This window comes from Aricia agestis, chromosome 3 (genome assembly GCF_905147365.1).
Source record: "Aricia agestis chromosome 3, ilAriAges1.1, whole genome shotgun sequence".
Taxonomy (NCBI): Eukaryota; Metazoa; Arthropoda; class Insecta; order Lepidoptera; family Lycaenidae; genus Aricia; species Aricia agestis.
Genome location: NC_056408.1, coordinates 8,525,543 through 8,540,374, shown reverse-complemented (window position 1 = coordinate 8,540,374; position 14,832 = coordinate 8,525,543). Strand labels below are relative to the sequence as shown.

Below are 14,832 nucleotides of genomic sequence, written 5' to 3'. Positions count from 1 at the left end.
AATGAAAATATTTTAAGTATTTAAGTATTCAATACAGAAACGTATTTTTCTTTAACGGAACCTTTCGTGCGAGAGTTTGGCCCAATCTTGGTCGGTTACTGACTTTTTATTTTATAACATTGACGAGCAAATTGAATTTATTATTTAAAGCGATTAAGTTATCACATTCGGATGTAGCTTCAACGAAACTTTCTTGAGGGACAGAGAGAAGGTGATAACCACTTTGAAATCTAAAGTATTATGCTCCAGTTTAACATTATTTTGAAATAATTATCCCATGATTTGTATGCCGAAGTAAATTCGAAATTAATTATGTACGCGCACTATTCTTAAATCTTAACAATACCTTGTAACTATGTTTTAATACCATGTTTTATTGAGTGAAATATCTTCCAGTAAGATCTAGAAATCAGCTAAAATAGTTCGAGGTTAAACAATACTGAAGCGATTGGCGGGGCGTTACAGAAATAGACACAAATTTTTGTATGAATAACGATCTCCTTGAACGTATTCCACAATCTGTGTACATCTAGTAGTGCTTGTATGATAACATACAAAATAAGGCATATAAAAAGCTACGAGTATTTTTATACGTCTTATTTTAATTTTTAAGTAAACTCTCAGTAATTTAGTTTAATAGAAACAATGGAAGATGAAAAAGACTCAAAGACGTCTTGGTGTCATCCCTTTTTTCTTAGATTGATTTGAAAGGGATGACACTACGATGTTGCCACTTTTTAATTTCTTCACTTTCTTGACAGACTAAAGATTAGTTATATAAAAGACGTCTTGTAGATTAAATTTAAAATTTTCGCAATGAAATAAATAAAACCTTATTTTTCAACAATAATTAAACTGGTTGTTTAAAAATGTTAACAATGTCATAATTTGATCGATTCTTGACAAATTCAATGAGGAACTTCATAAGCGCAGCAGAAAAGTAAGGACCTCAGAAAAGGCCAAAATAATAAAGTCAACAGTAATTATGACGAAGAAAACAGGTACCTAAATATAAAATCTTATTTCTTTAAACGAGCAATTCTTGTATATATATATATATATATATATATATATATATATATATATATATATATATATATGACAAATAGCTAGTATACATTATCAAATATTATTATCATACTTGCATCATATTTTTACGATCGTTAAATATTTATATTTTGGCCGTTGATATAATATCGTTATGAAAAGATTGTTTACGATTTTTCACCCGGGTTTATCAATATGTAGGTATTCGAAAAAACTGTTTTTCGACTCTATTCCCCATGAAAGTTTTCTACAAGTGACTTTTATTATGCTTATAGATAACCAAGAAAGTGGTTATGATCATGTTTCCGTGGAAGCTATGCATCTGGTAAATGAAGTTTTAGAAGAAGCATGTATTATTGTAAATACAGCAAATGAATCTAGTAAGAGTTATACTAACTAACCTTTGTTCAACGTAAACTATACAGGGTGTAACAAAAATAAGTGATAATACTTTAGGATGTGTATGTGTTCCTTGTAAAGAGTTCACTGTGAAAGTAGCAGCGCTGAAAAACCAAAAATGTTTTTCACTTTTGTTGGGGACACTCGTGACGCTCGGGCCCTTGCCCATACAAACGTGAAAAAAAATTCGTCTTTCAGAGCTGCTACTTTCACAGCTCTTTACAAGGAACACGTACACACCCTAATGTATTATCACTTATTTTTGTCACACACTGTATATTTTAAATAATAGTGTCATGTTACAATTTTAGATGATCCTTGGAAATACATTTCATGTTTGAAAAATTACAAAAACCAGGATGACGCTTACGATCATAATTTAACGTTTGTAATTAACAAAGATTGTATAAAGAATCTTGAACTGGATCATTCCATTATCACCTCCACGCCACAAAAAGGTATCTCAATCTTCAACAACTTAATTATTAAATGAAAAGTATGCAAAAAACTTTAATTTAAAAACCACCGTTTTAAGGTCAAGGCGATGAAGAAATCAAGTTAGTAAATGATAATAATAATACGAGTAATTCTACTTCCATTTACATTAGCCAATTGTTTGATATTGCTGATCTAGAGGCAGCTGAAGAAGAAAAAGATATTGAAGAAATAAAAGAATCTGACGGATCGATCCATAAAGACATTGTTAAATTTATTGATCATTGTCTAGATATATCGGTTTCTAAACTTTTAACTACCGAAAGAAACGCAAGTGACTGTGAAGATTTTGTGAAAGAAAATTCTAATCAATTAAGCCAATTTGTTCTTGAAGATGTTAGTGAAGACATTCAGAACAATGATTATATTGATGTTAATATAAAAATAAATGTAACAAAAACCTGCAATGAAGCTTCTGCAGCAGAAGACAAGAAGATGAATGAGGTTTGGCTGTTCATTTATTGTAGCGTCCAATTTAAGCGAATATTTATTATGTACGATATTGACGTCCCTTGAATTTTTTTTAATTCAAATAATGTGGGAAAAACATGTTTGCTTACAGAAAATCTGCTTGGAAGATTTATGCTCATATGAAAATGCATATCTGTCATTAAACCGTAAGTAAAATATAACGATTTTCCTACATTTTCTGCTGAAGGGGGCTAAAGTACCACGACATTATCAGTGAAGAGTTAGCATACATACCATTCTGCTTCAAAATATAGGTAACTAGCTGTCCCGGTGAACTTTGTGTCACTTCAAAACCTTCCCTGGACTTCTACGGAAATTTTAAGACTAAAATTAGCCCAATCCGGTTGGCCGTTTTCGAGTTTTAGCGTTACTAACACAATTGAAAATCCATTTTTATATATATAGATATTCAAATAAGAAATTGATTTGGCAGGTGACGATGAGCAAGATTTTGATACATCGGAACTTAAGCTCCAATCAAAAGATCCAAGAAAGATCAGATTGCAAGAAGTCGACCTGACACCGGAACAAGACGTCGTTAAAAAAGTAGGACAGGTTATAACGATATTCTTGTTTGCAGAATTCAAGTATGCCATTATACGTTATTATAAAGTTTTGGTACGTTAAAATACACGGTACGTTCAATACGAAAATTCGAGCGGTTGAAAAGTACTAAACATTTTAATGTATACAGGGTGTAAGAAAAATAAGTGATAATATTTTACGGTGTGTACGTGCTCCTTGTAAAGAGTTCACTGTGAAAGTAGCAGCGCTGAAAGACCAACATTTTTTTTCACTTTTGTATGGGGAACTCGTGACGCTCGGGCCTTTCCCCATACAAAATTGAAAAAAAAATCGCTGTTCAGAGCTGCTACTTTCACAGTGAACTCTTTACAAGGAGCACGTACACACCGTAAAATATTATCACTTATTTTTGTTTCACACTGTATACAGGGTGTATCAAAACTTCGGGGTGGGTACGTGTTACTCGTAGAGAGTTCACTGTGAAAGTAGCAGTGCTGAAATATCATTTTTCTTTTCACTTTTGTATGGGGAAACTCGTGACGATGGGGCGCTTGCCTATACAAAAGTGAAAAAAATTGGACTTTCAGCGCTGCTACTTTCATAGTGAACTCTCTATAAGGACAAAGACACACCCTAAAGTAACTTAGTTTTGTTCCATCCTGTAAAGTAGGTAAATACATGATAGGACGCAGAATACATTGCAGTGCAGTTGAGAAATTTTCAAAACCTGAATGTTATTAACTAATCTATAAAAAAGCCTGGACGGGTGTCACCACGGGAATTATATATGTTTATTTTTGATAATCCGAAACTAAGAAAGCACCTAATGACAAATAGTTTTTTGGATTGATTCCAAACACCATTTTACTGGAGTGCCTATATCGGTGTGCAAACATTTTCAGGAAAATTTTGGAATGCCCACATCATCCAAAAATGCAGATCTATTGACAGATTCTCGTAAACGCACATTGATTTACCGATGTCGGCTGCAGAGTAGAAAAATCCTGGCTCGTTTGCGCAGTTGGTTGTGGAGGAAGTCAATGAGAAAATACAAGGTACAGGTAGTATTTGTATCTGTTGCCCAAGCAGATACACTTAGGTGGCCCTAACCCACACGTACCATAATCACACGACAACCACACCACAACCACACCACGTGGTCGGGCGTATATTTCGTATTGTATATGAACTGGACTATTCACACGTACCACATTTTGCAGCCATTGTCGACTACTTGAGGGATACCGACCACATCGCAACCACGGCCGACCACATCACAACCGTGGCCGACCACATCGCAACCACAACGTTGCGTCGATGCAATGACGCGCACACCGCCCGCGCTCTCCCCCCCTCCGTTTCATTGACATTCGTACGTAACCGCATCGCAAGCACATCGGCATTTTGTCGGTACCACAACGCAACTACAAAAAGCTGCAGCGACACCATTCACACGTAACCACTGCTCGACGACATTTTGTCGTTGCGATGTGGTGTGGTTGTGGTGTGCGTTGGCCCTTAGCGAAAAACTATTCGCCAATCGCAACGTTAACGTTTGTATAAAAGTTGCTTTACAAATCCTTTTATTGCAAATGAATTTGTTTAATATGGACTTATACCTATAACTGATGCTGATATACTATAGTATAGATGCCGATATACTATAATATAGTATAGTACTATAGTATAGTATAACAATAATGCCTTACTACTTACGTTGTTAGACGTTTAAATACCCTACGATTTTATCTGTGACGAGCTTTTGCCCGCGGCTTCGCTCGCGATAAGAAGTATTATTATATACAAACTTTTATTCCCTATGTTAACCCCTTGGAGGTGGAATTGATCAAAATCCTTTCTTAGCGGATGCCTACGTCATAATATCTACCTGTCTGTCTACCTGATCGGTCCAGTGGTTTGGGCTGTGCGTTGATAGATCACCATGTCAGTCAGTCACCTTTGAGTTTTATATATATATGTCATCAAAGTTTTTTTAAATCTAAACTTTGAAATGTATCGCATTTCGACTCATGCTTTAATTCTTTTAGATAAGTCGTGGATGGACTGGTGCAGAGCGAGGCATGAGCCCTTTGTCTCCAAGGGTGAAGAGACGGGCTAGCAGTGTATTTGACCACTGGCCATCTCGTGCCACCTTTTCACGTAGTACATGGAAGTTCAACACCATTAGCGGAACATTTGTCAATTCAGCTCTTTGGAAGGAACTTGGCTCTAAAGTGCAATTCAGAAATTCTTAATTTTTTTTTTAGTTTTTGCTGAACAAACAATAAATTTTTATTCCAGAGCTTTTTGGTTAATTATGTTTTATAGTTTTACTCCCTAAAGTTGGCTGGTCAGGAATACTATGTATTAAACCTGGCCAATGTAGTATTTATTAAAGCATTTAAATTATTTTAAATACAAAGTTATTTCTTACTTGAACCTTTTGCTATTGAAAAAGTCAGAGCATAAAAATAAAAAGCTGCCACGGCGAGTTCAAGTGTCGTCGATAGCTTACAGCTTGACCTGATTCAAGTAAAGAGCTTAGATATTTAAGTTTATCAGATACAATAAAAGCGATAAGTTATATCACGTAGGTTGTTTAAATGCACAGTTCTATGAATTTACCATTCATATGTCTTTTAGTTTTGATTAATTTAAATTATCAAGGTCTGCATCTATGTAATTAAAGATCACTAAATACATATTAAGATGTCTATATTAGAAGCTTTTTTATGTTTTTGCGCAAAATATTTAAATGCGAGTGTAGTTCACATTTTATTACGTTACTTAATTGTCTTGGCTTAATCGATTGCCCAAAATACTCTTCCCACGCATTTTTGTACAAATAAGTAGGTGCGTAATATTTTTGAGTGTACAGTCACTCCGGCGCACATTTTTTTTTTTAATGAAAGAAGGGGGCAAACGAGCAAACGGGTGACCTGATGGAAAGCAACTTCCGTCGCCCATGGACACTCACAGCATCAGAAGAGCTGCAGGTGCGTTGCCGGCCTTTTAAGAGGGAATAGGGTAATAGGGGAGGGTAGGGATGGTAAGGGAAGGGAATAGGGGAGGATAAAGAAGGGAATTGGGCCTCCGGTAAACTCACTCACTCAGCGAAACACAGTGCAAGCGCTGTTTCACGGCGGTTTTCTGTGAGAACGTGGTATTTCTCCGGTCGAGCCGGCCCATTCGTGCCGAAGCATGGCTCTCCCACATATGACATAATGACAATAGCTCCGCTCGAACAATATATTTTCCTACACGCACCTCGGATTCCAAGAATATATACGTGTATCGGATAGACTTAGTTTATAGTACATACGTACTATGTATAAATCGGCGTTTATTATGGGAAAATTGAAAATACTCCTGGTCTCTTTCGCGCACACGTCCCAGTTGCGAGTCTGCGGCGGCGTCGGCACGGTTCAACTCCGCTGAAAATAGAACAGTCGTGGATTCCTGGGCTAAATCTCGAATATCCACGCGAGAGCGCCATCTCAATCGGTTAAAACAGTCCGGCGAAAAGTTCCCGAGCCCCACTTCTTGTCTGAACGTCTGCCAGTGAAGACCGGGAAGGAACCGACACCACACAAAATGGTGAGTCACTAACCAGTGAAATTGTGCCACGGATCAGTGAAAACTCGGATCTAACCAGTGATAAAACCTCGTGATACAGATTCCGCAGACCGGAGCTCGCGAGATTCGCTGATAGTCCAAAGTGCCGTGATTTCGCGAAAGTGAAATAAAATGTCCCTCGGACTCCAGAGCGAGTACATACAGTGCGTGAAACACAGACCCACCGTGCACCACATAACTCCACACTAAGTTGTAACACAATGTAACGAAATATTTTTGGTCATTTTTCAGAGCGACCTCAGCAAGAACGACGTTGAAAGTGAGTATTGAACTGTTATTCAAAACTAAGTAGTGATTGCATAGTGTCCAAAGAATTTAGGTTAATAAAGATGAAGATGAGACAAACGATTTCTTAAACTAAACTAAATAACTTTAAATGTCCAGTGTTTTACATTTTGAATTTCTAACATTGTATAGGTTAATCATTACTTATTCTCTTATATCTTTGCAAATGTCTATTGAAGAAAAAACCTGTGATAAAATGTGTGTTTGAAGGTTGAACAGTTCAAATTCTTTAAAGATTCTTATACTTTCGTTATCGATAGTTGGAATCTTATTTAGTAATCATCGTGTTGAATCTTATGTGTCCGAGCACACCGGTTGCTATGAGATGTCGGTCGCAATGGGGCTCCGTGGTTGCGCGAGCGCCGTTCCCAAATTAACTCATTGCGTCACGTGACCAGCCCGCCCGCCCAAACAGAGAAACTCCGCTCGGATTTCACCGACGACGCATTGCCAATTATCGGCGTGCTGGGGCCGAAGAAATTATTTCATAAATACGGAAATGCAGGCCTCGTTTTATTCAAGACCACAAATTCGCTCTTGACATTTGCATCCAAGGCGACCGAAACATTCGGAAGGAGGAACAATAATTTTAATAGAGACGTTAATTGAATATTAATTTCGCTAATTCAAAATATTTATCGAGGTCATCGATAATAAACAGACGCTAAATTAAATATAATTAGACATCAGTTTAACGATTATTTAGCAACAAATAGGTGGAAGTATTGAAATTGGGACAGTCACAATCGAGATATAATTAGATTGTGACTCAACGAATGCGAAACGAACAAATCGAGAAGTAGAGGGAAAGATACTATTACGGAATCGCCTACGCCTACCCACGTACAAACACCTGATACATAATAATGTTAACAATGTACCTTTTAACATAATAATGTTAAAAGAAAATTGAATAGGCTTTTTTTTTTACAAATAATACTGAAATTTAAAAATTAATAGATGAAGATAAATACTCGTATGTAGAAACACTAGCAAGGACTGTTGATGAAAAATGTGAGTCAATGGCAAATAAACAGTTCAAGTTTTTTCAACTTAACCTACAATGATTGAGCCTACCAACAAAACAAATACTAAATAGCATTTAAAAAGGAACGGAACAACAAAACGTTAATTAACTTCTATCTCTTCTTCAGGGGCATCCTTCGCCTTCTCTATCTACGACTTCGATGGCAGCGGCAAGATCGACGCCTTCAACCTAGGCGATGTGCTGAGGGCACTCAACTCAAACCCCACAATGGCAACCATCGAAAAGCTCGGTGGTACAAAGAAGAAGGGCGAGAAGATGCTATCAGTAAGTAGTAACATTGAACCAGCAGCAGCATAGGTGAAGAAACCTTGAATGCTATGGATGAAATAGACGATGATGATGATGTATTAATTTAGCAAAGCACTCATCTTATTAGTAGCAGTTATGTTATAATAGCAATCATGGACAACACAAATTATAACGATTGACGAAAAAATTTTAATTTGAATTATTTGACAGATCTATGGGTTGATCAATGAATTTAACCAACCAATTAAAGTTATAAACTTTATATTTGACTTTGCTTTACACATTCTTCATAACAAGTTATAACATTCCTGTGATGAATAATTTCAAAATACTTTTGTGTTCCGCTATGATTTTTATTGATCGTTATTGTTTCTTTCTAGCTTGAGGAGTTCCTTCCCATTTACAGCCAATGCAAAAAAGACAAGGACCAGGGAGTCTATGAAGATTTCTTGGAATGTTTGAAACTGTATGACAAGAACGAAAATGGTCTGATGCTTGGCGCTGAACTTACACACACACTCTTAGCTTTAGGTAAGAATATTTTACTTACAATAATTATTTTACCACACGTGAGCCTCAAAACAATTTTGAACTTGAAACTGAATGGATTAAATAAGGTTTATGGGGCAATACGAAATAAAAAAATAAGTGTTTAACCGTTTATTTACAAGGTATCAACGCATTACGATCCTTTTAATGTAAGAGTAACATATCAATACTAAGTAATGATACATAATCAGGGCGAGCGAAGCGAGCCCTAGTAATATCCCACAACCTAAACATTTTGTGATACACTTTACGGAAAAACTATCTCGCCTATATCGGATATTGTGCTTTAACATAGTAATTTTTATTTATAGGTAGATGTGTTATCATAAGTCAGTCAAGGTGTGACGACTGACGACGCGAGCCCTCACAAAGCTCGGCTTTTACCTAGTAAATATTAATGCGATTACGGATAAGGTTGGGTCAGTCAAGGGACTCTATTGGCATTCGTCTTCTAGATCTTGATTCGACCAAAGGCTTCACCATATCAAAGAGTGTGCTATGCTGTATGCACTTGTCAGCCTCCTTCCCTATCAGTCAAGGCCAACCATGGCTCTTGTTAGTGAACTTACATTTTTTAAAGTTCAGCCATACATTTTTTTGCCTAGCAATAGTAGGACCTGAAACAAGTTCTGGAGAAATTTAATGTTGTTATTAGATTCGTAAACAACTTTAGCTTGTTTTTGTTCTAATCGAATAAACGGTTTTCCTAGGTTCACTCGTAAGCTATCTGTTCCAACGAAAACAACGATAGCTAATAAATAAAGATTAACTTTTACTTGTTTGAGCATTTGGCTAGCAGCCATGTTATTTCGATCGCAGGTAGATCTGAAGACACATCTGATTCAGCGCTAGGTAGAAAACTTTTATTTAGACTCCGATCATCTGCCAACACTGATTTAGAACCAGCGACATAGAGATTACAAAATAGATTATTGATTATTGATTCTTTTTTTTTCTCTAAATTTAAACATTGTTATGTGCGTGTGCTTACTTTGGAAATACTACATTCAATTTAACCTCATGTCTTAAAAAAAATAAAAAAGACAGTAGAGCAAACCGTAAACAGTTTTCATTAAAAGCGTAAACTTTAAGGATCTTAAGCCTGCGTCTTATATTGGCCATAACGGGTAGTATTACATTCTGAATGTTGAAATTATGATGTAAAGTTTTTTCGAAATTTAAACTTATTTATTTTGTTATCTTCAGGTGAGAAACTTGATGACGCAGAGGTCGCGGAAGTATGCAAGGACTGCATGGACCCCGAAGACGATGACGGCATGATTCCATATGCTTGTGAGTATTATACTACTTATACTTCCCGGTTTTAGCAGTGTTGCCAGATCATTGAATTATAATATTCTCTTAAGACTAAGAAAGATCCGTAAAAAATAATCTTAAATTCGTAAATCATGTTGTTTCCTAACACTCAGACTGCCACATCTGGTATCTGGCGTCTATAATCTGGCAGCACTGAGACTATAATGTTTTGACTTTTCAAATATATAAACTTCCTTTTGAACTTTGCATAATCCCTTTAAAAATTATATAAATTTTATTTATTTTTTCAATATTAAACTTCACCAATCCCCATCATAAAATGGAAATTTTAAAATTAAAATCTTTGTTTCTCTCACAAACTTACTTTCTGATACTGATAGTTATAAGCTCTACCATTATTCCCCCTGAAACAAAGTTGTAATATTTCCACATCAATAACTATTCGAAAAAATAAATTTGTGACAGAAACAATTTAAACAATGATGAGAAATAATTTTTGACGAACGTCAAAAAATCTATTCATAAGCCATGCCAAGTTCGTCAAAAAAGCATTCTTTCATACATTTTGCACAAAAGCTTTAAATATTTTCAAATCACACCCACTTTGTGTGTGCACTTTAAATAAACCATGAAGTTTTTCTTTACATATTATAAATATACTTTTAAATATATTATTAATTTGACTGCACCTGCAGCGGTGTCGCTGAGACATACACCGCTAAGTAAACCAATACAAAACTTGCTGATTGTGTGTGTGTTTCCCTTTTATCCATTTTCAGCATTCCTGAAGAAGGTCATGGCGTAGAGCAATACAATGTCTTCAAAATTAGTTATAAGATCGTAAGTGAAAGTAGTGGTGTCGTCTGTCGACGTCCGTTTTCGCTTTGTCTTCAAAACGCCTAGCGATTCTATGTTCTAGGATTCGTTACAATTTTGTCAACACCTGTTAAATAATATTTATATCATTCTATCTCTCTCGTTATTCGTTTTAATGAAAGAGAAAGATGTGTAGACGGAAAAGTAACATTTACAAGTGTTGGTGAAATTGAAAAGCTTTTAAAAACTCTACTCGCATTTCTATCGAGGATAAATTCTCAATTTATGTGTCTAATGCTTCGATTTGCAATATATTTCAGTCTTTTTACTAAATTCGTTACATTATGATATTTGAAAACATGTGACTCTACATTTTTATACTTTACTGTGTTAACTTTATTCATTAAATTTATTATTGATATTAATTCGTCAATTGGGTTCTTGATTTTTCTAAATTAATAAAATGCTTCTTTGTATTTAACATTGGCTTCTATTTCATAATTCAAAATATTTTTTTACAATTATGTTGTTAATGATTAAATTATAGAGATAGCATAAACAATCTCATAACGTCACTATTATATTGTTAACAATTTAAATTTTATCTGTTTTTGAATATATGACGGTGGAATAAGCACCGTTTACTAAAATTAAGTTTCAAATAATGATGTCTTTATTCAAATCACAATATTCTGCTTACAAATCATCAACTACCCAATCGCATCATAATGTAACGTCAGTTTCTTGTAATAACTTACCAATTTATTTATTATGAGACGCTATAATATTCTCTATGCTCCACAGCTTTCCTGCGAAAAATGTGCGATGGTTGGCCTCCTAAACAAACGGCAGAGGGCGAAGCGCCAGCGGCGGAGGAGGCGGCGCCCGCCGCGGAATAAGCGTTGCCCGCTGCGCAGCAACGGCTGAGCCAACCCCAGCAACACCGCTGAGCCAACCCCAGCAACAACATCGCTGAGCCAACCCCAGCAACATCGAGAGTTGTATACCATCTGCGGATTACCCCTTTTTATACGAAACAACTTTTTAAATTTTTGTACAATTTTCTACTGCTGACTGTACATAACTAATATTAAAAGAACTGTAATGCACGTTGTACGTGTCGTTTAAATTTATTATTATTTATTAAGTACATTTATATTGAGAAAAACCACAAAGCCGTAATTATTTTTAATAAACTATTAAAACGTTCCCGAACCTTGTTATTATGTTTATCAATCGATATTATTTTGTGAAAAGTATAGGTTCTTTAGCTATCAAACATTGGCTAACAAATCTCAATTTTAATTGATTGATTGATGATTAATGAAAAATACCCATATCTTACTTTAGTTTTGGCTAGAGTAGTATGTAGGGTTATAGACTTATGAGTTTGAATAACGATACGAATACGGATATTACTGCTCTGTTTAATATGATTATCGCTTATGATAGACGTTTAGGCAGTCAATTAATTTCTGATACCTTAAAAACATTAATCTTATCAGCTTACCTTAAAAGTTTACGAAGGACTAAGAAGGACTTTAAAAGTCTTTATTTTAGATCCTTTAAAAGTGTAAAGAAATTTTAATTTCTTTATCCGAAATATAAGTAGATACCTTATTATAGGTACTTATATTTTTGAGTGGAGCCTAAAGTAATTTTAATTTCTTTATACGAAACAAAAGTACCTTAAAGTACCTTATAATAAATACACATATTTAGGATAAATAAATAAAATTACTTTACGCTTTTAAAGGATCTAAAATAAATACTTTTAAAGTCCGTCGTAGACTTTTAAGAGGATTCCACACCGCCATTTTTTCCATACAAACGTTGTCCCCTGTTTCCTCCCTGGATAATGCTAGTAGAGTTATAATTTTTTTCCTGAATATCTACGGCCACTAATACAATGTCCCTATGTTTTCTTTTTTTTCATAATTTAATTATTAAATAAGATATGAACGTTCAAAAACCTAAAAAAATGGCCAGATTTTCCGCTGTGTTCAAACGTCCAGAAAACAGATTTGGTTAGATTATACAAAAAAAAGCAAAACATAGGAACACAGCTCAAGCCTTTTTTTAATCTTTAATGAAAAAAGTACTTAAATCGGTTAAGTTTTGGAGAAGGAATCCGGGGACAACGAATCGTTGATTTTCTGGATTTTCTGCAGTTGTCTCTATCGCGTTCTGCGGTATAGGCTTGAGGTAAGGGAGACAGCTATAGATATTACACGTACTTTTTTTTCATTTCTCTAGCCCCTGGTGTATCCTCTTAAGGTAAGCTGATAGGATAATATTTTTAAGGTGAAAAGTAATTGAATTAGCTTTTAAAACAATACTCGAGGTTAATGATCTCAGCCCTTTAAAGCGCAGGGTATATTAAATAGTTGTTTTCTCTCCAAAATTCTTTACATGAAAAATAGGTAATATCAAAATATCTGTAATTTATTTTAAGACGTCGAATTAATTATACACGAATCATTATACAAATAACGATCTCCAAGTTTATATACAGAGAAAATGATACAAAAGGCTCATAATAAAAAGGCAGATAAAATACTAATTAGCAATATCGGCTTTTCATCAACTTGGTCCAATCCCGAGCTTGGGTGATTATTTTTTGCTTACTACAAAAAGTATTTAAGGACACACTCGACGCTCGTAGTAAGCTACAAGTTGATTTACTCTACAGATCCATCCATATATTATAGAGTTCACTGTAAAAGTCTGAAAGTTCTATAGTCAGGGTTCCCTAAAACAAAATCAAAAAAACTTGGTTGACTACGGAACGCTAAAACGGAACCTTAACCAGCTGATTGTTTGTTTATTGATAGGATAATAGTTATTTTAAGAGTAACATTGTCCTACATAGAACAATCCATGGGCGTACCTAGGTTCTTGGCCAGGGGGGGGGGGGGGGGGGGGGGCAAATTACCCAGGTTCTGGTGCCGGGGTGGGGGGGGGGGGGGGGGGGGGGGGGGGGCAAATCACCCAGGTTCTGGGCCAGGGGGGGGGCAAATCAGATTTTTCATAAGCTAGGTGTTTATAAAGAATTAAAAAATTATAATTTTTAGTTGTAAAAATATTGTATTGCAAACAAATGGCAAAAATTCGTTCTTAATTTTTAATTTTTATAGATAAAAGTACTAGATAATATACTTAGTAGGAACGTCAACATGATCCAGGGCGGGGCAGCTGCCCCCCCCCCCCCTGCCCTTCCCTCGGTACGCCCATGGAACAATCCATATTTTAGGACCATCAAATCAAAGTATGAAATCTTTTCTATCTCTGTGTTAGCTACCACTTTCAAGATTTTTCGCAGATAAAAATGTTGTTCGTCTTATCAAAATGAAGCTACTCACAAAAAATTTGCTTTAGTAATCAAAAAAATAGTTCTAGGGAACCCTGACTACTATGTTTATTATAATTATGAGAAAAACTCTAACTTTATTAATTTTCCAATAAAATAATTAAACACAGTGTAACAAAACAAAGTGATAATACTTTAGATTTTGTATGTGTCCCTTGTATAGACTTAATTGATGTGAAAGAAGCAGCGATGAAATGGAGATTTTTTTTATTTGTATGGACAAGCGCTCCAGAGTCATAAATTTGCCCATACAAAAGTTGAAAAAGTAAGTCCTTCAGCACTGCAACTACCACATCAATTAACTCTAAAATACATATTATAATATAAAATTGTCGTGTCACAATGTTAGTTATCGTACTCCTCCGAAACCGAATTACTGATTTTCCCCAAATTTTATATGCATATTCAGTAGGTCTGAGAATCGGCTACTGGCTACGGTATATAAGTGCATTTGTTGAATAAATAATAGCAAATTATTTCTACTCGAGACCGACGGCGACCATTGTTTGAGCGACGACGGGATAGCGATGGACGTTGTCATGGTGACATACTTATTTAGTCACTTCAATAAAATTATATGGGTGAAATAGTTTATTATGGCAAAACAACGTTTGCCGGGACAGCTAGTAATTATATAAAATCTACATACAAAATCTAAAGTACT

At 35.2% G+C, this 14,832-nt stretch overlaps 2 protein-coding genes across 4 annotated transcripts; both read left to right on the top strand.

The window, feature by feature from the left end:
- Nucleotides 1-934: 934 nt before the first annotated feature.
- LOC121725701 lies at nucleotides 935-5,232 on the top strand. 2 transcript variants are annotated; one of them, XM_042112761.1, is made up of 8 exons: nucleotides 935-1,001; nucleotides 1,323-1,427; nucleotides 1,758-1,904; nucleotides 1,982-2,385; nucleotides 2,504-2,558; nucleotides 2,846-2,958; nucleotides 3,840-3,992; nucleotides 4,986-5,232. In XM_042112761.1, exons 1-8 carry the CDS (start codon nucleotides 986-988, stop codon nucleotides 5,190-5,192), a joined length of 1,200 nt encoding a protein of 399 aa, XP_041968695.1. In that variant the 5' UTR covers nucleotides 935-985; the 3' UTR covers nucleotides 5,193-5,232. The 2 variants fall into 2 exon arrangements, with proteins under 2 accessions (XP_041968695.1, XP_041968694.1); XM_042112760.1 differs by having other exon boundaries at nucleotides 2,846-2,967.
- Nucleotides 5,233-6,379: 1,147 nt separating this feature from the next.
- On the top strand, nucleotides 6,380-11,911 carry LOC121725702 (myosin light chain alkali). Of its 2 annotated transcripts, XM_042112763.1 has the most exons (7): nucleotides 6,381-6,534; nucleotides 6,805-6,832; nucleotides 8,013-8,170; nucleotides 8,536-8,686; nucleotides 9,911-9,997; nucleotides 10,762-10,822; nucleotides 11,603-11,911. In XM_042112763.1, exons 1-6 carry the CDS (start codon nucleotides 6,532-6,534, stop codon nucleotides 10,785-10,787), a joined length of 453 nt encoding a protein of 150 aa, XP_041968697.1. In that variant the 5' UTR covers nucleotides 6,381-6,531; the 3' UTR covers nucleotides 10,788-10,822; nucleotides 11,603-11,911. The 2 variants fall into 2 exon arrangements, with proteins under 2 accessions (XP_041968696.1, XP_041968697.1); XM_042112762.1 differs by lacking the exon at nucleotides 10,762-10,822 and having other exon boundaries at nucleotides 6,380-6,534.
- Nucleotides 11,912-14,832: the final 2,921 nt, after the last annotated feature.